The 24,771-nt window shown below is 41.2% G+C and overlaps 1 protein-coding gene and 1 long non-coding RNA gene across 5 annotated transcripts in view; both read left to right on the top strand.

Annotated features, from left to right (window-relative positions):
- The window catches only part of emp (epithelial membrane protein), a 281,014-nt gene that overhangs the window by 66,241 nt on the left and 190,002 nt on the right, over positions 1 to 24,771 (top strand). For all 4 annotated transcript variants that reach the window (XM_017609218.1, XM_017609219.1, XM_017609221.1 and 1 more), the window contains one exon: positions 24,333 to 24,585. In XM_017609218.1, the coding sequence (XP_017464707.1) occupies positions 24,333 to 24,585 (253 nt within the window). The remainder of the gene's footprint in view (positions 1 to 24,332; positions 24,586 to 24,771) is intronic.
- Positions 1,450 to 15,161, top strand: LOC108358082 (uncharacterized). The gene is made up of 3 exons (XR_001846709.1): positions 1,450 to 1,461; positions 1,911 to 1,912; positions 15,061 to 15,161. It is a non-coding gene; the product is annotated as an uncharacterized LOC108358082 (long non-coding RNA).

The raw sequence follows: 24,771 nt of genomic DNA, 5'->3' as shown, positions 1-24,771 counted from the left end.
GGGGAAAGTTTAGTTATTTGTACAACGATTTAGGGGTGGGTGGCGGAGGGGGCAGGGCGTGGCCCCCAAATCCGCCCGCCTAAACGAAAGAGGATGGACCGATCTTTATGAAAAGTCACCACTCCCCATAATCGTTGTACAAATAACTAAACCGTACCCAAAAAAGGCCTTAATTGAATAATAGGCAGTTTTCATGTATTTTAAAAAGAGATTCCATATTTTTCATATCATATCACAGTACATACATAAGAATACCCAATGTGCACAACCGTGGGTTGGAAATGAATGTATGTACATAAGTGTGTATGTACTTATGTATTTACTTATGTATGTATGTATATATACGGATGCTTTAAACAACACTATTTATAGTAAGCGCATACTTACGGTCTAGAATCAGTGTAGTTGTCCAAAAATGTTAGCATTTCCATATATTTCCATCTTTTAACAGGATTGGGAGCGCCACTTCCAGACGCAAGGAGCTCAGAACGCTTTCGTTTCTTATGCAGCGTTTTAGCTGCATTTAAAATGCAACATTTAGCACTTTCGAACATATTTTTTCGAAGAACGTTCATGCTATCGCATTTAGCAAATGTACATTTACGCGAGTTCGAAACCGTATGCTTTTGACAAACGGCCGTGTTCCTGTCGCTTATTCAGATCCGTATCTATCACGATCAATTCGCACAGAAGATAATGTGCAAAAAACCCTACTGAAAAGGGAAAAAGAAATTTTAAACAAAAAGTTCAATACAAAAACTTTAATTGTTTTAACCATACCCGAAAATTTGTTTGTGTATATTTTCATTTGTCGGTGCTATCAATTGAAATATCCTCAATTAAATAGGAAAAAACCCAGAGTTGATCACTAATTGAGCCGGATATCTATCAGTTTCATATCGATGTTGAATTCGTGCAACTTTTCTTTTTCAAAATAATGTAAAATAATAAATTAAATCTCGATCCGCGATCACTGAAACGCAGCTAGCAACTGCATACGCGAAAAAGCAATGTTGCCACATTTTCTCATTAAACCATGTTCGAATCGTGGAAATTTTGGAAGATCACAGGGTTGCTTTTGGCATTTAGATTCTTAATGCAAAAATAGAGTTGCATTTAGGTGACGAATTTTGTATGGATAAATGTAAATTTAGAGTAGCATTTAGAGCTAAATGCGCTAAATGTGCTTTTACGCGTAAGCAAAAACAGCCCATTATATGTACATATCTCGGAGCCGATTCCAGCGCTTGCGACATGCATCCGCTAGTAGAAATATTGTTTATTAATAAGTATGTTCCAGCTACTTAACGATTTGCAGGTTTTTACAAGAAACTGTTCCCGTACGCCACCTTCCATAAAGTTTATTAAAGGCGGAACAGGGTTTCCTGTAAATCCTGGAGTACCTGGAGCAGGCCTAATACTTATCTCATGCAAATCACTTGTATATATGTACATACACATGTAAATTCATGTCTACTTCCGGCTCAAATTCAAGGACTGGGCAACTGATTCCCATATTTCCATTTTCTTGTGCACATTTTTGTATACGCGATGTAATAAGTTAAATAAACAATCATTTTGTTTAATTTGTTCGATGAGAATCTCGTTGATATCCATTATTTTGTTTGGCTACTATAAACTAAACAACCGAAGAAACAGCTGATTTCGTCGCGGTTACCATGTTTAAAAAAAACTAACCTATATTTAGAAATGGGGAAATAATAAGAATATATATATAAAACAAAGACAAATTTTTATAAATCATCTTATTTTAAGCCAGATTAAAATAATCAATTATTATATTTTCAAACCAACACAAAATATTCCTGTCAATTTGTTGTTTTCTTCTAAAACTTTGAAACAAAAAAAAACTGCGGCCACCTTTGGCAAGCACTGCCGCATTCGCCCAGCAGTGGCGATAGAATTAAATCTATCGCCACGAAACGCCGCCGAGCGAACTAGGCATTTCGCATTGGCTGTGTTAAATTTCATATACCGGCGGGTGTTCTAATTTTGACAGCGGCAATTTCGCTGTGGTGAGTTCGCCGTTCGCCGGCATTGTGTTTCCACGGTCATTCTTTATTAATTTTAAGTCAAGCAAAACTGTGTGGCAGATTAAGAATATTCAGATTTTTAACTCCAGAATAGTCCTGAAATTCTTTGAATTCTTCTTTTCGTTTTGCACTATGAGCGAAAAATGCGTACACTTCTCGAGCGAATTTCTCGATGTCTAATGGTAGCATTTTGCAACCGCGTGACGCACATAAATGCAGCGAGTGGCAGACACACCTCATCAAAAAAATATTGTGATTAACTTATTTGAACCTCGAAAAAAGTCCAGTTAATTCCCCAGTCATAACACTTGCATTGTCAGTTGCCAATCCAATAACGTTTTCGAATGGTATGTTGAGGCTTAAAATATGGTTTTGAATGGCCAGAAATATGGACTCAGCTGAGCCCGATTTTAAATGGATGAGACCAAAAAAAAATATCTGCAGTTTTCTGTTGCAATTTATCGAAATATCTCGCAACTAAAGTTAACGCTTTACATGTACTCACATCAGTTGTTTCATCTACAATCAATGAAAATTTGTGTACTTTTAAAGTCCCACTTACTTTATGGCGTTTTCGTTTCTACAAACAATGTTGTCTTTTCATTGCCCGCTTCTTAGGTTTTGTGCTTAGAGGGCAATGAGAAGGTAACTTTTTTCGGTAGAAATGAAAGCGCCATTACTTTTTGCTTGGGCCGATAACGTGTCTTTAATAATGTAGGATGCTTTAGTTCGCTTGCATTTTATGCACGTCGCAATTTTTGAATTCGGAAAACATTTTGCGAACAGGTCAGGCAAATGATCAAAAATTGATATGGGCAAATGGTGAGCCAGTACAAACATCACTAAAAAATCTCTGCAGTCCGTATGTCGTCCACACGTGCCTGATCCTTTTTCGCCTGAAGATTTGTCTTGTGCAACGGTGTCTCTTCATGTCGACGCAAATGAGGTGCTAAATTACACAAAAATTTCTCACATAAAACGCAATATGCTTTGTCTTGCCTCTGCTCGAGCCATGGGAACATCCTCAGCCATTGCTATCGAAAATAACGTTTGCGCTTTTTTGAGGAGGATGGATGCGGTCTAAAAACAAAAAAGTGGTATTATTACTATTGAACTGTTACATTAGCACATATTTAAAATTAGCTTACCCTTCTTCGAACTCGGACGAACTTATGACTTCGTTGCTCACACAAGTGTTTTTAGTTATTTTAACAAACCTGAAAAATTCTAAATACCAATGAATGATATTTCATAATAGTAATGCTTTAGCTATCACAAGAATACTTGCCTGTCCATTAATATTGCTGAAAAAAATCGCAAGCAAGCGTATCTACTTCTGAATTAAAAATTTATAAAACATATGCTTTGCAATTTTACAATGGAATGACGCTCAAAATCAAAATGGTTGCTCAGTTTAATATGAAGCAATGTTGCCAACCTATAGGTAAAGCGGCTTTTTGGGTGACAAGATGCCACCTTTTTTTAAAACAAGTTAATAATAATTTTGAATCATAACTAATTGTAAATAAATGTTACAGAAATATTGGTTTGAACTCATATGAAAATGTATCTAAATTTGTACTGAGCCAGAAAAAGAACTATCCCGCATTATTTAAGGCTAAAATGTATCCATTTGGATACATTTGTATTAAAACGGCAACACTGGTCCTTATTCTTCTTCAACAGGGACTTTACAGTTTTCACTGAAGACTCAATGAAGCCATTGCTTTGCGGGTAACGTGGTGATGAGGTTATGTGTTGAAACCCCCATTGTCTGGCGAACTCCGCGAAAGCTGATGGATTAACACGCTGGAACGGTGGTCCGTTATCCGATCTGACGGTTTTGAAGTTTGGCTATCTCTGGATATCGCGAGAAATAGTCGCTGACGATTATGTAGCGGCTGGAACTGTGTAAAAATAAGTCGATCCCTATGATTTGCCAAGGTCGCTCCGGTGTCTCGGTGCTCATCGAGTTTTCATGTCGAAGTGTGGTATTTTCGATGCAGATGGAGCATTTTCTTATATGGTTTTCGATATCGTTTCCACAGCCTGGCCACCAAATAGATTGTTTAGCCCTAGTCCTACATTTGACAATTACCAAATGACCGGCGTATATCTTATCTAAAACTTCTTGGCGAAGCTCCGCAGGAACTTGAATCTTTGTAGGATTGGTGTGAGCTCGTCCAAATTTTTCGACATAAAGATGGCTATTAAAGGGTTTTGGTCGGTCTCTATGCTGAACTTAATTCCCGTGAGTAGCTCTGGAAATTTTACCACTGCCGCCCAAGTAATCGCTAACGCCTCCTTCTCTATCTATACATAGCCTCGTTCTGCCGGCGAGAGTGATCTTGACGCGTACGCTATTGGACGCAGTATGTCCCCTTCGTCGATTTGTAGCAAAACTGCTCCCAGGCCGTAGGATGATGCGTCGGTCGAAAGAATAGTTTACGACGGAGCGAAAAGCTTGAGAACCGGCGTTTGGATAAGCATCTCTCTCAGCGATCGGAATGATATTTCCTGGCTCCTTCCCCATTGGAATTCTGTCGTGCTACGTAGTAGCTCATTGAGCGCTTGCGTCAAATCTGACAGGTGTGTAACGAACTTACCAGGGAAATTGACCTTTCCAAGGAATCTTCTCAACTCAGTAACCGTTGTTGGTGTTGGATATTTCTCGATGGCCGATATCTTTGAACTGTTTGGACGAATTCCCCGCGCGTCGACGACATGACATAAACACTTCAGGGACTAGTACCGATTTCACACTTTTCCCTGTTCAATGTAGCGCCATTCTCTTTTAATCTGCTTGAAACTCGACGTAAAATATCATCGTGCGATTTGGAGTCGGAGCCGAAGACTTGAATATCATCAATTTTGGCACCCTTGATATCGCGCAGTATATATTGCATTCGTTTTTGATAAATCTCCGGTGCGGAAGAAATGCCAAAAGGCATTCTCAAAGTACGGTACCTACCAAACGGTGTTAAAAACGTCGTCAATAATTGTGATGCCACGTTTAATTTAACTTGCCAAAACCCCGAGTTGGCGTCCAATTGGAGAAATGTTTTGCCCCTGCTAGTTGTGCTAAAGAATGGTCGGCTACCGGCATTGGGTGTATTTCCCTCTCAACGCCTGCATTTAGCTTAGTTAGGTCGGCGCAGAGTCGAATATCGCCATTACTTTTGGTAGTAATTACCATTGGGGAGCACCAGGGTGTGCGCTCGTCTACTTCTTTTATTACCTTCACTTTAAGCATTTCGTCTAGTTTCGACTTCACAGCATCGTGAACCGCTACGGGTACCCTACGTACTGCAAAAATCTGAAAAGGCATTACGTAATTTTTTAGTTTGATGTTACATTCGAAGTCTTTCAAACAACTGAGCCCATTGAAAAGAGATGGAAACGCCTTCGCTATACCAACTGTGGATTTTAGTGTTAAGTGTACGATCTTCGCCGTCTATGTATGCAATTGCATTTTTTGTAGCCAACCGTAACCTCATACTCGTATCCAAGCTTAGCAAATGTTTCTACAGCCCTTCGATGACATAAATGTTGCTTTTTATTTTATTTTGCTGAAATTTTATGGCTGCTTGAAAAATTCCCTTTACCAGTAGAGTTTTTCCGTCTGGTCCCGAATAAGCTTTGTCGGACCTGTGTAGCTTTGGCTTAGAGAACTTGTTTGTGTAAGTTTCGTATGAAATCGCGTCAATTGGCGAACCAGTGTCTATCATAAAATTAAGATTAACTTGATTTACATATATTCCCACTTACCAAGTGTGGAGCTCGCTTATGCTATTCACAGAGAGCATTCCCAAAAATTCATTTTTAACCGAAGTTAAATCATGAAATGGTTGATTCTGTGTATATTTTTCATTTAGTTTGACCTACATACACTTGCGAATTGATTCAATTTGTGACATTTGTTACACTTCTTCCCCTTCGCCGGACAATTGTTCTGCTTCACGGCTGAGAGCCACCCCAAATATATTTGATCTGCGGCTTCTTACTTCCTGTGTTATCTTTATCTTTTTTGGTATGTTTGACTCTGCGCCGAGTCTATGTATAGAAGAGTTGATGAGATCTACCTGTTGTTTTCTCACTGCTTGGTGTTGTCTTACTTCGGTGATAGCTTTTTCCAATGTCAAATCGGTCAATAGCTGCAGTTTTTCGGACAATCGGCGGTCGCGCACTCCAACAACAATCTTTTCGTGAATCATTTCATCGCGCAGGGCACCGTAATTACAGTTTTTCGGAAAGTATGTACAAATCAGTAATGAAGTCTTCTATAAGCTCACCTTCAAGTTGACTTCAAAGGTTAAACTTAGCCCGCTCATAGATGACGTTGGTTTTGATGACAAAAAGATTTATAAAGGCTCGCATTACCTCAGAATAGTTTTCTTCGTTTGCTGACGATAAGGGAAAAGATAAGAAAATGTTATCCGCCTGGTCCCCCATTAAGTAAATCAGCGTGTGTATTTGCTCCTTTCCCAAAGCTTTGTCGAGTTTATACGCTATTCTAAATCTCTCAAACCGTCGCTGCCACCTAGGCCATTCCGCAGGGTTATTGAAAGTAAATGGATCTGAAGAACGCATTGTAAAGCTGCTGCTTCCCAGTGTTACCGCAGGCATGGATTGGTTGGAATCCGGCATCTTGAAATTCGTAGTAATCTCCTATTACTAATGTAGCTAGGTAGGTCAGTTATTTTTGCCGCTGCTTTATTGCTTCACTTCATGTTTGTACTTAGGTACATCGGTTACAAAGTAAATAACTTATACACATGTTAAAGAGAACGTAAGAGTAACTAAGAGCAGTGCAGATAGTGTGTATACTCCACAGGTACATATTTATATATAACAAGTAATTTTTAGCAAAAAAAACCGACTTAAAGAAATATATATATATCTATATATTTCATGATCCAATGATCGGATCTAGACCAAATTAGTATGTAACCACCTCTGAGACACTCCCTTTCCGTTGCAAAAAGAAAATCGGTTGACGTGGTGCAAAGTTATGCGGTAACATACATAAAAAAAAAAAAAAAAGATTCCGACGAACTGATAACCTCCTCCTTTTTTGGAAGTCGGTTAAAAATTAGTCGCTGTTCGTGTGTTATCGCATAACTCAAGAACGGATCAAGGGATTTGCTTCGTTTTTATTTCATTTTATGTCTTTCTATCCGTAGAAGGTTTGCGAAGAGGAAATTGGAAAAATGGTGTTGCCAGATAAATTAATTTAAAATAAGCCGCTATAATGTTATTTCACTGAGAATGTATAAAAAAGTCAATTCAGTAAAAAATTTCGGTAGGGTTGCCACCCTTCGAAAAAAAATTATATGTACAAACGGCTTGCTTTCGTGGGTTGTCGCATAACTCAAGAACGGCTGAAGGGATTTGCTTCGCCTTTATTTCATTTTGTGTATTTCTGTCCGTAAAATGAATGTAAAGAAAAATTGGAAAACCGGTGTTGCCACATATTAAAAAAATAATAATAATAGTTAAATTTACATAAGCCACAATAATGTACTTTACTGAGAATGTATAAACAAATATAGCAAAAATAAAAAAATTAATAGGGTTGCCACCACTCGAAAAAAATCTTTACATATAAAAATGAATTGCAGTTCGTGTGTTACCGCATAACTCAAGAACGGCTCGCCGGATTTGCTTCGTTTTTATTTCATTTTATTTCTCTCTGTCTGTAGAAGGTTTGTAAAGAAAAAAATTAGAACCCGGTGTTTCCAGATATTTGAAATATCAAAACAAAAAAAAATTAAATTAAAAAAAAGCGCAATAACTATATTTCACTGAGAATGCATAAAAAATTTAATACAGAAAAAAATTTTATAGGGTTGCCACCATTCGATAAAATCTTTATATATGAAAATGTATTCCGGTTTAAAAAAAATAATAACTTAAATAAGCTGCAATAATGCTATTCCACTGCGAATGTATGAAAACAATTAAAACAGAAAAAAATGTGCATAGGGTTGCCACCATTTGAATAAAATCTCATGTCACGGTATTTGTGGTTAGCTCCTCCGAGACGGCTTGACCGATTTGTATGACATTTTTATGTATATTTTGAAATATATGAAATCAATCGCATACTCACGGAAAAATTGATATTATTGGAAAACCGAATTCTTCAAGCCGCATATCTTTCATGGTAGAGTACTGGAGCTTGGTAGGGATATATATGAAATCAATCGCATACTGTTGGAGAAAAATTGGAGCTATTGGAAAAGGGGGCGTGGCACCTCTCACACGAAATTAATCGCATACTCATAAAAAATGCTGCTAGCGCTCTCGCCGTCATCCACTCCGACCCGACCGCACGACCACAATGAACGTCATTTCTCCCTCTCGCCCTCCCTCTCTTCGGACATAAGGTTGCTAAGCACTCTAGTCCTAGCGCCGTGTGTGTGTGCTCGAAGTAAATACATCAAAATAGTGTGTTTTATTTGGTGGAGGTTAGTGGGACCTTCGCTGGCCTCTGGATCGGCTGAGTTCACCTCAGCCTTTGACAAAACCCACCTCATAAATGGCGCCCGAGCAGGGACCCAGCTCTGCAGGCGCATGTGCAAAAAATTTTACAAGCACGAACACTGCGGAAGCGGGCTCGCCGAACACACCACAACCAACAGATGACACACGCGCCAGCCAGAGCAAAATGAATACGCTAAACATTTACTCCCTCAGCTGGATATACCTGCTAAAGAAGGAGAAATTGATAGAAGAGTGCAAGCGACACCGAATTTTCGTAGAGGGATAAACAGTTGCCGACCTGCGCAACGCGCTTAGCGCATATGTAAAAGCAAAGCGGTACCGCAAGTCAACAGAGGATTTACTGAGAGACCTAGAAGAAGAGGTCAAAGCAGAAGAGGACAGGCCAGTAAAGCATCCAAGCGTAATGAGAGCAGCGATGCTGAGCTGATGAATACTGTCCGTCGATGGGACGGACACTTTGCAGGAGGCGACGCGCTACACGACTTCCTGGAGAGAATCGAAGAACTAGCCGAGTGCTACCGCATCCCAATGGACGACCTCCTCCCAACCCTACCTGAAGTGCTGCGCTAGAAAGCCCTCCAATGGTTCCGCGTGCGAAAGCTATAAATCCACTCGTGGGCAGCATTCCGTGTAGAAGTCGAGCGGTTCTTCCTCCCCAGGCGACACATGAGCCAGCTGGGAGAAGCCATTCGGTAGCGACGCCAACAGAGCCGAGAGAAAGCCAAAGATTATATCTTGGCACTACAAACGCTGATACGCCAACACCCGACTATGTGCGGAGATGATCACCTGGAGCGCATCTATGATGGCTTGCGCGTGGAATATCGCCTTTTTGTCATGCGGGGAGAGTTCAAGTCGATCGAGGAGCTGATGGATCTCACTGACGAATTTGAGCTTCTGAAGGGCGAGGAGGCCAGAAATGGCAGAGAGGCAGTACACAGACTAGCTCCTCTAGAACAGAGGTACAGCAGAGAGGAATCCTGCTGGCGGTGCAAAGGACGCGGGCACCTCCGCTTCCGATGCCAAAGGACGAAAAGACTGTTCTGCTCTAGGTGCGGCCGAGATAACGTCCTCTCGCCGCCCCTTTGGATGCTACCACTCAACCAGGAGGAAAAGTAGATGGTCGCTACTATATCGATGTAAGCGTAGAAGGTAAGAGCGTACGAGCGCTATTAGACACCGGCGCAACGCTCACCTCCATCGACGAGTCCTTACGTCAACACCTAGAAGAGAGGAAATTCCAGCATCAACCTACTCACCGAAACGTACAACTGGCCGATCACACATGCGTCTCCAGCTTGTACACTTATCCAGTAAGAATAATGTTTAACGAGCGAGCGACAACAACACTTGCTAGATGGACAATCACTTCCGGCAGCCATCCCGCGAACAATAGATACACCACCCCAGCTGTACGCTCTGACCGAGAGAGAACACCTGAGCAAGGAGCAGAATAACCAGCTGGCCAAATTCCTGATACACCACAAGAAGACCTTCAGCGGAATCACCGGACCCAGTACCGCCGCCGAGCATGTGATCACCCTCAAACACAACCGGCCGCTGAAGCAGCGCTACTACCCCCGCAACCCGGCTATGCAACAGGTGATCAATGCTGAAGTCAATGAGCTGCTGGCAGCGGATCGAACCATCAAAGGGCGCGTACAGCTCACCGATTGTCCTAATTCGTAAGAAGCAAGGAAGCTGGAGGATGTGCATAGACTACCGCCAACTCAACGCCGCCAGCCCACTTCCCCAGATTGGAGCAATCCTCGACCAACTCAGAGAAGCGAAGTACATATCCACAATTGATTTTAAAAACGGCTACTGGCAGATACCCCTAGCCAAAGGATCACGGCCATATACCGCCTTCACCGTCCCAGGGCGGGGTTGTTCCAGTGAAAAGTCATGCCGTTCGGGTTACACTCCGTTCTAGCGACATTCCAGCGCGCTCTCGACGCGATTCTCGGTCCGGAACCCCAGCCGAAGGTATTCGCGTTCTAGACGACATCATTGTCCTAGGAGACACCTTCGACGAGCACATGAGCAACATACGAGAAGTGTTCGAACGACTCCAGAGTAAGAGGATGCAGGTGAACTTCGACAAGTGTAGCTTTGTGCACCAGAAGCTCCACTACTTCGGCCACATCGTTAGCTCCGAGGGCATACACACTGATCCTGCAAAAATATCCGCCGTACGAGAAATGCCAGCGGCTCAGAACATCCGAGAGCTTCGTCGATTCCTCGGTCTCGCATCATGGTACCGCCGCTCCGTCGCCGATTTTTCCACGCTTTCAGCACCACTCAACCAACTGCTGAAGAAAGGCCAGGCTTGGGTATGGGGCACACCACAATCATTCCACACCACGCATTCCTGNCATCCGAGAGCTTCGTCGATTCCTCGGTCTCGCATCATGGTACCGCCGCTCCGTCGCCGATTTTTCCACGCTTTCAGCACCACTCAACCAACTGCTGAAGAAAGGCCAGGCTTGGGTATGGGGCACACCACAATCATTCCACACCACGCATTCCTGACATTAACAGGTCTATTCTGCACGTTACCGAAGATTTTGTAACCGGAAAATTGTATTACCAAAAAATGTTACCAGTTTTTGTCACCGCGATTCTGGGTACGTTGGTAATGCAGTTAAAATATTCAGCAATTCAGCTATGAAGAATTGTGCAAATCCTGGCATTGCATATTTCACGGGGCAATAATTTGTTACCAGCTTATGAGATGGTAACAAAATTTACCGGTTACAAGAGTATACAGAATGCGAAAAGGGTTTAAAAATTGCCAGGAACTTTATTTACCGGTTACAAACTTTTTATTACCAGCGCAGAATAGACCTGTAAAAGAGAAGCTCACGAGCGCCACTGCGACCACGAGGGAGTCGTGGCGTACGCCAGCCGAAGCCTAAACGACCTGGAGAAGCGTTACTCAGCCACCGAACAGGAGTGCCTCGCTGTGCTATGGAGGATGCGCAAGATGAGACCGTACCTGGAAGGATACCACTTCACCCTAATCACCGACCATCACTCGCTGAAGTGGCTACACTCGCTGCAGAACCCATCCGGACGACTGGCGAGATGGGCGCTCGAACTCCAGCAGTATAATTTTGACATCGAATACCGTAAGGGAGCACTGAACATAGTAGCAGAAGCACTCTCGCGATGCCCGCTAACAACTACCGATGATGGAGCAGACACGCTCCACACCGTAGAAACCAGCACCGGCGATTGGTACGAGAGGAAACTGAAGGTGGTTCAGCAACAACCCAGCCACAACCCGGACTACCAAGTTATCGACAATAGACTGTTCCGCCACATCGCGCCGCGCAACAAATTCTCCAAGCGCAGCAGAATTACTACTGGCCTGGGATGTACCGCGACGTACTCAAGCACGTGCGAAGATGCCTGCCCTGCGCCGAGTATAAGGTAGAACAAAGACACCCAGCAGGATTGATGGCCACCATGTAGTGCTCACGGCCATGGGAGATCGTCACGGCCGACTTCGTCGGACCGCTACCGCGCTCCAAACATGGAAACACGTGCCTCCTCGTCCTGGTCGACAAGTTCTCCAAATGGGTTGAACTAGTCCCCGTGCGCCAAGCAACCGCCGCAAACGTCATCAAAGCACTCCAGGAGAGAGTCATCTGCAGGTTCGGCTGCCCCGCCGTCTTTCTCAGCGACAACAGGAAACAATTCGTGGGCAAAGCGCTAGCAGCATTCCTCGGCGAACATCGCATAGAATATAAATTCACCGCAGCATACGCCCCCCACGAAAACCCGACCGAGCGAACCAATCGAGTAATAAAAACCATGATAGCCCAGCGCTCAAAGACAGATCACCGCACCTGGGACCAGGAGCTCCCCCAGATCGCCTTCGCTATAAACACGGCTCAGCACGAATCCACGCAAGCTTCCGCCGCGGAGATAAACTTCGGGCGCAATACAGCAGCGCCACGGCAGATACGCTCCGAAGGGGCAGTACCTGAAGAGCACCCCGCAGCACCTCCAGCCATCACCGAGTTATGGACAGAGATAAATGGGCACCTCACCGCGGCAGCCAAGCAGCAGAAAATATACTATGACCTGCGCAGACGGCCGTGGAAACCTAAGGTGGGAGAGAAGGTTATGAAGCGAGATCACTCACTCTCCTCTGCTGCCGACAACTATGCACAGAAGCTTGCTCCAAAATTCTCAGGCCCATACATAGTCGCCAAGTACATATCTACCAACACCGTGAAACTCGGCAACCCCGAGCGGCCCGACAAACAACCAGCGCACGCACACCTGCAGGACCTAAAACCATTCACCACATAAACAACCAACCAACTACCGAAGCCGCAGCGACATAACGACCGAAACCCGCTCTCCATCTTATCATTTCCAGATTCTTTCCCCAGTCACGTCAGACATGCCGCTGTGATGAGCCGCCGAAAGCTCCACCCAGCTCCACCAGATGAGCCAAAACGCATCCGACGATGGCGACCGCCATTTGAGAGTACGCCGTGGCCACCGAACAAACCACGAATTCAGCGTGTTCAGATTTTCCACGGGCCACTGCTGCAACACACCAGTCGCTATTGGCCGTGCAAGAAATAGTCACCGCTAAAAGCTCACCGTCCACCGCCAACGACGTCGAACGCGAGAGACCATGCTCAGACGACGACCCGCGGGGAAAGTTAAAAGTCCACAGCAAAGACGCGGCGACCGTTAGCCCACTACGCGGAGAGTTCACTGCCGAAAACGAAACACGTGACAACAGCAAAAGCGAGACCATCAGGGGGGAGCACCCCACATGCGTGCAACAGCACGAAGCCGAAAGGAAGGAATTCCAGGAGCGTCTTGCCGGCCAGCCAAGCCAAGCTCGGCGTAACCAATCGCGACTAAATGGTGTCCCTTCGGGCGCATTAATTGTCGCCGACTGGCCAAGCAAAAACCAAGTACGACTCAACCCGCCGTCTGACCGGGGATTGTACGCCTTTTTAGGCATCCTTATTTGTCACCGGCTGGTTGAGCCTCCGACACCGCCGACCCGTTCCAGCCCCTACTCGTCTAGAGTGCGATTATGGGAGCGACGGTTCCTGAGTCTTGCTAGTCTTGCTAGGTCGCTTCGCTCCACCGGTTGCCGAGCCGCTGAGTGCCAGTACGAACAACCCGTTGCTGTTAGAAGTCACCCGCTGCCGAAGATCACCCGTCGGGCCGCCCTCGTTGCTCAACAGTTGTTGAGAATCACCCGCCGTGCTGCTAGCGCTCTCACCGTTGCTCAACCGTTGCTCCGCTGTTGCCAAGAGTCACCCGCCGCGCTGCTAGCGCTCCCACCGTTGCTAAGAGTCACCCGCCGCGCTGCTAGCGCCCTCACCGTTGCTCCGCCGCTCCTGAGAGTCATCCGCCGTGCTGCTAGCGACCCGACCGCACGACCACAACGAACGTCATCTCTCCTCTCGCTCTCCTTCTCTTTTGACTAAGCACTCTAGTCGTAGCGCCGTGTGTGTGTGTGTGTGTTCGAAGTAAATACACGAAAATAGTGTGTTTTATTTGGTGGGGGTTAGTGGGACATTCGCTGGACTCTGGATCGGCTGAGTTCACCTCAGACTTGAAAAAAACGCACCTCATAACATATAATATTTCTGTTTTTGTGTTTGTGAGTGAATCGATTTTAACGAAATTTTTTGTGTGTGCTGGAGTAAGGTCTCTGGATAAATAGTTCAGATTCCCAGTTTGAGTCGTGTTATTTTTAATTATCTTAGTTAAAATCCGATCTGCCTTATATTCGAGATACTTATGTATTGGTAACGGTAAGGGCAATACTATTGCAATAAAACAGCCGCCGGGGGACGCTGGGGTCGAGTTACATATTACTAAAAATCGTCGAGTGAGAAAGAGTGCGGTGAATGTCCGATTACATCGACATGCTGTACCACCGAGTATGCCGAGCTCACGTGTGTTCCGATTGGCTCAATGAACGTGATTTGCGAGCTTCATTCTGATACACCAGGATTGAGTTATCCAAGGGTCAATCTCAAATGACCAGCATTAAATCTACCATAAGAACCATTGCGCTCCTTGATAAGAGCTTTAAGGTATTGCAACTGAAATAAGTCTGTACTGTATATAGGATTTCTGTTGAACAACGATACTCACCAATTTTTAAATTGCAACCAACTATACCATACAGTTTCAAGGACAGAATCAACCGGATCATTGTTGCTACCAGGGGGTGAATGGGAGAAAGTTCTTCAAATCTATTTCGGTGTGCGATTAACAGTGCTGTGAAACGCCAGATCATTGGAGAATTTCAAGAACTTCTTCACGAACATACACTTTCGTTAGGTTATTAAAGACGACAATGGAAATATGCCTTCTGACAACCACCAAACCGTAATATTAGCAGATAAATGTATCACTAGAAATCGTGAACGCGAATTTTTGGTGAAAATATTGGACCAAAATATTTCAGTAAAAAAATTAATTTTGGGCGGGACGAAGTTCGAAGTAAATTCAGGGCCGTATTTAAGGACAATCGCCTAACTTCGGCAATTTGTATGCGATTGCAATAAATGAGCTATCAGTTTATTTAAAAATAGATTTAATTTAGATAGTACTGCATATGTCGAAATTGTGGAAATTATCGATGGTCAAAATTTAAAAATTAAGAGAAATATGGGTTTATTATTTTACCCGATAAAAAATTCCAACAAGCCAAGTCCGACAATAGATTATTTATTATATACCATCTTAAAAGCCTATATCCTCTTCCCAGATCATATTCGACCTTTGAAATCGAATCTAAAATAGTTATTCAAAAACTCATACATCTACAAAATCGTATTTTCTGACCTAAATCGACAGGTCGCGACCTCTAAATGACCTTTAAAAAATTTATAAAAACAGGCAATAATATTTTTCATAAAACGAATAAAATTATGGGGTAGGGTCTGGAAATTTCCAAAAAGAGCATTTCGATGGGCACCCTAGTGTACACTATAATTTGACAAATACAAACAATCATGTAGAAAAAATTTATTTTTTTACACGAATTGAAAATGTTGCGATATTTCAATAGTGTTATTGAGCTTTGTACCACGATTTGTTTGTTAGGAAAAATGGAAAAAACAACAATCTTAAGCGGTAGAAGTTATAGCAGCTATTTCGGACATCACCACATCTCCTTATATGACTACTTTTTTTTCTAAACTTTCTGCAGGGATCGAACCCGCGTTATTGATTTGCAAAGTCAGAAGCGCCNCGCGAATTTTTGGTGAAAATATTGGACCAAAATATTTCAGTAAAAAAATTAATTTTGGGCGGGACGAAGTTCGAAGTAAATTCAGGGCCGTATTTAAGGACAATCGCCTAACTTCGGCAATTTGTATGCGATTGCAATAAATGAGCTATCAGTTTATTTAAAAATAGATTTAATTTAGATAGTACTGCATATGTCGAAATTGTGGAAATTATCGATGGTCAAAATTTAAAAATTAAGAGAAATATGGGTTTATTATTTTACCCGATAAAAAATTCCAACAAGCCAAGTCCGACAATAGATTATTTATTATATACCATCTTAAAAGCCTATATCCTCTTCCCAGATCATATTCGACCTTTGAAATCGAATCTAAAATAGTTATTCAAAAACTCATACATCTACAAAATCGTATTTTCTGACCTAAATCGACAGGTCGCGACCTCTAAATGACCTTTAAAAAATTTATAAAAACAGGCAATAATATTTTTCATAAAACGAATAAAATTATGGGGTAGGGTCTGGAAATTTCCAAAAAGAGCATTTCGATGGGCACCCTAGTGTACACTATAATTTGACAAATACAAACAATCATGTAGAAAAAATTTATTTTTTTACACGAATTGAAAATGTTGCGATATTTCAATAGTGTTATTGAGCTTTGTACCACGATTTGTTTGTTAGGAAAAATGGAAAAAACAACAATCTTAAGCGGTAGAAGTTATAGCAGCTATTTCGGACATCACCACATCTCCTTATATGACTACTTTTTTTTCTAAACTTTCTGCAGGGATCGAACCCGCGTTATTGATTTGCAAAGTCAGAAGCGCCAACCACTGAGCTATGCACACCCCGTAAGCTTTTGTTGCTAATCCATTTTCCTTATTCATCCTTCTACTATCAAGTGCAGCTGATTCGCCGCTTTAAAGCTTGACAGCGTGGTTGTTATTGCGGTACAAAGCTCAATAACATATATATATTTTTGATGGACGCCACAAATGGTACATTTTATTTTATTTTCGGCCATTTTACTCGGATATTGCACCCTGTATGTGAGGTTGCATAAATTATTTATCTAAAGAGTAAAAACACTCATATTTCAAAATTTTTCTCTCTTTTATAAAGAAATCGGGTTACCGGCTAGTATATGGATAAGGCTTGAGCCAAGAGCTTCGGTGAGGAAATCCAATTTTTGGCAAAAAATGTCAGTTACGCGGTTTTGCAGAGCAACGATACGTGTTTTTGTATTTTAAACGACGATATCTAGTTTTCGAATTTTGACAATACTTGGAAACTGTTACCAAAGATCGGGAACTATTGCCATGGTTTGATGATTAAAATTAAATGTGTTATAATTCCGATATTCATCTAGGTTGAACCAAATCGTTAAAATAGATGAAGGGTTTGGTAAATATGTACTAATTAATATTACTTTGAAGCATATTTTTACAAATTCCATCCAACTTAACGTATGGTTCATAAAAAGATGCTATTAAGGTCTGCTAATACGGATAAGCTTTTTCTCAACGCATTGTATAGTTATAGTTACTAAATTGTAGTTGAGGCAACCGCCATTATTTAACCACTCCTAAAGAATGCGCTAGAGCAGCGGTTCTCACACTTTTTTTGGCGTACCACCTATGAACGTACATACATAGAAATGTGTAAACATACATAAAACGAACCACAAAACTAAAAAAGGGACGTAAACTGGTTTTGAACCGCACTGGTTTTGAACCGAATCCCGCTTTTTCTATTAATTAACTGAACCATTAACCGAACCAAAATTTTACACAAATGTTTCATCCGAACCGAAAACCAAACCCCTTCTCATAAAGGCTTGTTTCTACCAATTTTCAATAGATAAATTTACCAATTTTTTCTCGTTTTGTTAAAAATGGTAATACATACCCTGTTTGTTTACCATGTGGCAATATCAAATGTAAAGGCAACCCATCTCACACTTGACACTTACCCTTGAGCGTTGTTGCACTTGACACTTGTCTCTTAAACTTGCGCGTATTTTTTTTTTTTTTTTGATTTCCGAACCATTGAACCGAACCGAAACCTCAGATCAAAGACCAAAAAACTGCTGTGATGAACCAGCCCAAAAGTGCAAAATCGAACCGCTGAACCGAACCGACCAAATTTTTCATCCGGTTCACGTCCCTGAAAAAAAGTGTTTTGTGTACTTTGTGTCCACCAAAACTTTGGAGTGACTGATTACTTATAAACATGCAACAGATTATTGTTTTAAGAAAATAACCTTTTTAAGTTTTGGATTTTATCAAAGAACAAGGGTTTGAAATCTAATATATAAAAATCTCGTGTCACGGTGTTAGTGGTCGAACTCCTCCTAAACGGCTCGACCGATCTCTATGAAATTTTTCGTGTATATATGGTACGTATGAGAATCGGATGTAAAGTATATTTCATACCGCTAGGTGCAGGGGGCGTGGCACCTCCTACACAAACCGAATTTTCATACTGCATATCTCTGGAAGTGTTCATGGTAGAGTACTCGAATATGGTATGGAGATATTTGAAAACAATCGCATACTCATGAAGAAAACTTGCGGTTATTGGAAAAGGGGCGTGGCACCTTTCATACAAACCGAATTTGGAGATATATGAAATCAATTACATGGCTGTGAAGAAAAATTGGGGCTATTAGAAAAAGGGGCGTGGCACCTCCCATACAAACCGAATTTTTCATACTGCATATCTCTGGAAGTGTTCATGGTAGAGTACTCGAATATGGTATGGAGATATTTGAAAACAATCGCATACTCATGAAGAAAAATTGCGGTTATTGGAAAAGGGGCGTGGCACCTCCCATACAAACCGAATTTTTCATACTGCATATCCCGGAAAATGTTCATGGATGAGGACTCGAACATGGAATGGAGATATATGAAACCAATCGCATACTCATGGAGAAAAATTGTGGTTATCGGAAAAGGATGCGTGGCACCTCCCATACAAACCGAATTTTTCATACTGCATATCCCGGAAAATGTTCATGGATGAGGACTCGAACATGGAATGGAGATATATGAAACCAATCGCATACTCATGGAGAAAAATTGTGGTTATCGGAAAAGGATGCGTGGCACCTCCCATAAGAATCGAATTTTTCATACTGCATATTTCTGGAAGTGTTCATGGTAGAGCACTGGAACTTGGTACATAAAAGATATATAAAATCAATCGCATAGTCATGAAGAAAAATTGGGGCTATTGGAGAAAGCGGCGTGGCACCTCCCATACAAACCGAATTTTTCACACTGCATATCTCTGGAAGTGTTCATTGTAGAGTACTGGAACTTGGTATGTACAAGAAATATAAATACAGTCGCATAGTCATGAAGAAAATTGGGGCCATTGGAAAAAGGTGCGCGGCACCTCTCACACAAACCGAATTTTTCACATTGCATATCTCCGGAAGTGTTCATGGTAGAGTACTCGAACATGGTATGGAGATATATAAAATCAATCCCATACTCTTAGAGAAAATGGGGGTTATTTGAAAATGGGGCGTGGCGCCTTTCACACGCACTGCAACTATTACGTATTCATGTACACTTTTGCTAGGTTATTTAAGATGGCAATGGAAATATGCCTTCCGACAACCACCACCNATATAAAATCAATCCCATACTCTTAGAGAAAATGGGGGTTATTTGAAAATGGGGCGTGGCGCCTTTCACACGCACTGCAACTATTACGTATTCATGTACACTTTTGCTAGGTTATTTAAGATGGCAATGGAAATATGCCTTCCGACAACCACCACCCCGTAATATTAGAAGATAAATGCGTCACTGAAACATGAACGTGAACTGTTGGTGAAAATGTTGGACCAAAATGTTTCAATGCAAAAAATTTATTTTTGGGGGGGGCGGGGGGTGGGGGGTTCGAAGTTCGCCGGGTCTGCTAGCGGGGGGGGGGTTCGAAGTTCGCCGGGTCTGCTAGCAGGCCAGTCGTTTCTCTTCTGTGCCAACCGTCGCCAGTTAGAAACGCCAAGTGAAGCCAAGTTCTTCTCCACCTGATCTTTCCATCGCAGTGGGGGCCTCCCTCTCCCTCTGCTACCCCCAGCAAAATTTTCTATACTTTGTTATTTAGGGGATTCATTAAACTCGAAAAGTCTTAAACCGAGTAAAACTCGTAAGTTTACGAGGCTTTTATGGGAACGCCCCCTTTCTGAAAAGGTGCAAATAGGTGCGTAAAGTGACTGTTTGACAGATCAACCAGAATTTTGTGAAGCAATGTTTGTTTCGTAGTATTTTCCATAACATCCCGCCATCTTATCTATATACTCTTAAATAAAATGCAGTTAAAAATGCCGAAAATTAGGAGAACACCTACATATGTCGAAACAGTTAGTAGATGAAACTCATTCATTTTATTCGCGTATTATTTCTTTTCTTTTATTTTCATTATTTTATCATACATTTTAGTATAAAAGTTTCGGCCCCCTCGGCTGATTTTTACGGGGTTGTTTGCGCATCATATGTGCCTCGTAAACTTACGAGGGGCTCGTAAATAGAGCTCCATACAAATTTTGACAGTCCTTTTACGAGGCTCATAAATTTACGAAGTTTACGAGACTTTTACGAGTTTAAGGGAACACCCCTATTATATGTATGGTGATACCACATCTAATTTGTTCGAAATGCAACGTGAAATGCCGAGCCGTGAATTGATATCACGAAATATGCCACACGTTCAATACTTATTGACAGATCTTTGATCCATATATTGAGAAAATGAAGAAAGGAGGTTCGAAGAGCAGTTTGTGCGGTGTATTTGGGTTCTATAGCGCTTCGGTATATGTACTTATGTCGATTTTTTAAATCAAAAGACAAGAGCTTTAAGCGCGCTTTTATGAAAAGCATATTTTTAAACGCGTGCGTTGCAAAAATATTTATGTGTTGTTTTCTGTTTCAAAATTTTTTGTTATATTCTTCTTTATACACGTACGTATACAGGGATTGAATAAAAATGTATGTTTTTATATACGTATGCAAATGTATCTAATATATGAGGCCTTGTGCGCCAGAGTAGCTTAACTGACATTTCAAAAAAAGTTGAGGTGCACCTTAAAATGCATTACAAGAACCGAAACGGTAATAGCCCGAGGCACGCCCTTTTAGTTTTATTTTACTATAATATGTAGAATCACGTAGGTGGTATTACTGAAAATTTGTCTTTAGATAGGCTCACTGGCCCTCATAGCCTCATATGTAAAATGAATTTGTTTACTTTTCTTTCAGTAAAACTTTATTGTACCCATGTCTTATTCATGGCAAATAAACGAGGTTTGTTTTTACAGTTTGTTGTATAATAAAACGTTGTTTTTTACTTGCTAACTTTTTTGTAAATTCTGGGCAGAAAATTTTTTGTCGTGAGGTAACCGTGTTTGTGTGATATCAAGGCACACACCGCTCGCCAATCGGAGGAGAAGCTCGGCCAATAATTTTAAGCTTTGCACAGATTGCTTTGCAGAGCACAGTAGGTGTACTAATCTAAATGGTAATACAAGCATTTTGTGTCCGATTTGCCGTCAAATTATTCGACAATCGACGNAAAAAGAAGTCTGATGAGGAGATGTGGTGATCTCCGAAATAGTGCTATAACTTCTACCGCTTAGACTTTGTTGCTTTTTCAATTTTTCCTAATAAACAATCGTGGTACAAAGCTCAATAAAAATACTAAAAATAAAATATAGTTTAATCCTTTGACTACACGTTTGTGTTAAAGCTTTTAGATTCTGGTCATGCGTTTGGACACAATAACCCAAAATCATTGTACAAATAACTTAACCGTACACAAGTTTCTCGATAAAGGGCAACAAACATTATTTTTTGTTCGTTAATATAAAGTAGTGGATAAAAATATATGCATATGCGAAAGGTAAATTTATCTGTTTAAAAGAACACCACTCGCTTACGACACAGAAATATTTTCGTACAAAATTACGCAAAGCTGTCAATTTCTTACTCGCTCGTTTTTAGGAATGCCATTGATATGAATTTCTACGATTCGTAGCAAAATCCTAATACGGAAGTGGTGCACAACAGGTGTGTTAATTTTATTATCAACCAAAACTCTATTGGTGGTTTTACCATGCAAACTTAAATTCAAATCATGTCATACTACACATGTGTGCTAAGTAAGCTAATATTGTTAGCCACAATTCGTCTGTCAATCGACTTTGCAATTCAAAATTAGTTTCCGTTAAAAAACAATTGTACCTCGGAATGCAATTCGAACAACCTGCTCAGCATTTTCTCCTTTGAAAGTCATCTTACCTCCGTATATAGCAGCAACTGAATATGAGCGCTGCCCATTCCAGAACACAAAAAAATTGAAAAGAAAAGAGAGTTTAAAGCTCGAGACTTTATAAAATTGACTATCTTGATAATAAAATTGAGCTATCATTTGTTTGGCTTGTCCGCTAGGGTACCACCTTTGGTGGTATAATGTAGCACTGGTAGTACGCGTATCACAGATTCAGAAACCCTGCGCTAGAGCAGTGGTCGGCATTCTAACACATTAAGTTTGTAAGTTGCGAAAAGTGCCCAGAGCGTGAGGAATGCAAAAAACCACTTTTCTTACCCGGAATCAACAAATCAGTTCTAAACAATGATTTTATGTGCATTTATCTCATACAGCTAATAAAATTAGCAAATACCTACATTTCTGAACCTTTAGTGCTATTTTCCATTTTTATATTTTACAAAGAAGCTCGGCCAAACACTAACATATGTGTTAGCGCCAACATATTATTATTATTATATTTTACAAAATTTACTATCGGATGTAGGTTAGGTTAGGTTAAGTGGGCGGCTGTGAGAAGAGTTCACTCGGAGGCCACAAAGGCCCACTACGATGCCCAGGGGTGTTTCCCCATGCCTATCCCTACATGTCTTTGAACCATTTCGATTCCCTGGCGAATCCAAGCAGTCCCTCCAGTGGAGCTTTCGCTAAGGTACCCAGGCTCTCGAAGAAATGGTCCCCAAGAAATTTGAGGCGTTTTTTTCGGAGTGCTGGACATTCACAAAGGAAGTGCTGGATGGATTCTACCTCCGCCTCATCTCTACAGCTTTTACAGAAATCGTTATGCGGTGCTCCGAACCTGGCAGCCATGTGACCAATGGTACAGTGTCCCGGTACTATTCCTGTGAGAAGTTTAACGTTTGGCTTTGACAGCCTTAATAAACTCATTGTTCTTCGTTCGTCGAGCCGTGGCCAGAGCGATCGCGATACCATGCAGGTGTGCAGATTTTCCCGCCTGCTGTTGGTGGCTGCCTTGGTCACTCTCTCGACATCTGAAAACAGAAATCGCAGGGGAGGTTTCACGACCTGGATCGCTTCCCCAAGCCCCATTCCAGATCCCTTTCAAGCACATTCGTCCGCTTCCTCATTTCCTGGGACACCGTTGCGTCCCGGGACCCAGTAAAGGTTGATTATGTGTTGCTGTAGAGCTTGAAGGGATCTTCGATATTTCTTATCTCATATCGAGTTGGTTGTTTCCGACCCTAAGGCTTTGATAGCTGCTTGACTGTCCACGACAAAGGCAAGTTTAGATGGAGCTAGGTCGATTATGCTCACCAGCCTTGCCGCCATGTCGATTCCATATACCTCAGCCTGAAAAACACTGCAGTGATCCGGGAGTCTGTAAGACTCTCTCAGAGATAACTCCTGACACTCGTTTATCTTACCTCCCTTTTTCATATTTTGAAGGAGCTTATTCGCAAAGAAATTAAAAGAGTGAGAAAATGATACCTCATAAGTCTAAATGGTAAGGTTTTGGTTGAGTTATTTAAGTTTTTCTTAAACCAGTCTTTGAAAAAAGTGCAAAAACAGCATCAAAAATCTCATTATTATGATTCCGTAGAAATTTTTTTTTATATTTTTATGAAAACTTTTTAAGCTTAAACTACTTAGTCATCTGAGGTAATTTTGTCAAAAAATATTAAAAAAAAAACTGTTTATTAATAAAAGAGCTCAATTTTTGGTGGTATTTTCAGCTCGTAAATCTTTTGCGAGATATTTTGGTGGAAGTCTTAAAATATAATACATAGATTTTATAATTCCAGTGGAAAACGGCACCGCTTTTTTTGTATGTGCAGTGATGCAGTCTACATAAGTTGGCTATGATTACTTGGCCGTCTATCATAGTAGCACAATACCGCTAAGTACATTTTAAAATTTTCAGGCAATAGCCCCATGCGATTATCGATTATATTTTTTGATATGTGTGTAATATTTTATTTTTATCAGTATTTTTCTTTTAATCAAAATATGTTGATATAAAAGTGAAAAAAAAATATTTTGCCAGAACCTCCCCGAAAAAAATCCTGGCTACGGCCCTGCTTATAACGGATAATTGTTTCGCAAAAACTTGGTTAAAATATGATTTTTTTGTTGTTTAAAGTAATAATAAATACATATATACATATATAAGATACATTTTATGAATTTATGACATACTAACTTTTATTATTTTTTTCTAGGGATTACAATAGCTATTGCAATATGCCTTCTCATTCTTGGAATTTTGGTCACTTGTGAATTTACTGCGCTAATTAATCTAATAATTAACTACCAAGTTGCACTCCGGCCAGGGAGCCAAACTTTCGGCTGGTGGGCCAAGCCTCCAGTGGAACCAAAAATTTCTGTTTATGTGTACAATGTCACAAATGCCAACGAATTTTTAAACAATGCATCAAAACCTATTCTAGATGAAGTGGGGCCTTATGTTTACACGTAAGTTTTGTGAAAAAATTACAAATATTAAAAAGTTTACAGAGACATTTCATACGACGATTCTATGAGTCAAGTTTTCTCAAGTGGGCCACCCAAAGTTGACTTTTCGATTTTTAATATTTCATTGACCGATTTTGAAAGTTAACATGGTGTGAACTATTGACACCAAAAATTTTGCGCTACTTT

The sequence above is a fragment of the Rhagoletis zephyria genome, unplaced genomic scaffold, assembly GCF_001687245.7.
Source record: "Rhagoletis zephyria isolate East Lansing unplaced genomic scaffold, Rhagoletis_zephyria_1.1 Rzeph_scaffold_00203, whole genome shotgun sequence".
Taxonomy (NCBI): domain Eukaryota; kingdom Metazoa; phylum Arthropoda; class Insecta; order Diptera; family Tephritidae; genus Rhagoletis; species Rhagoletis zephyria.
Note: the sequence above shows the minus strand (reverse complement) of the source record. Positions and strands in the feature narration are given on the sequence as shown.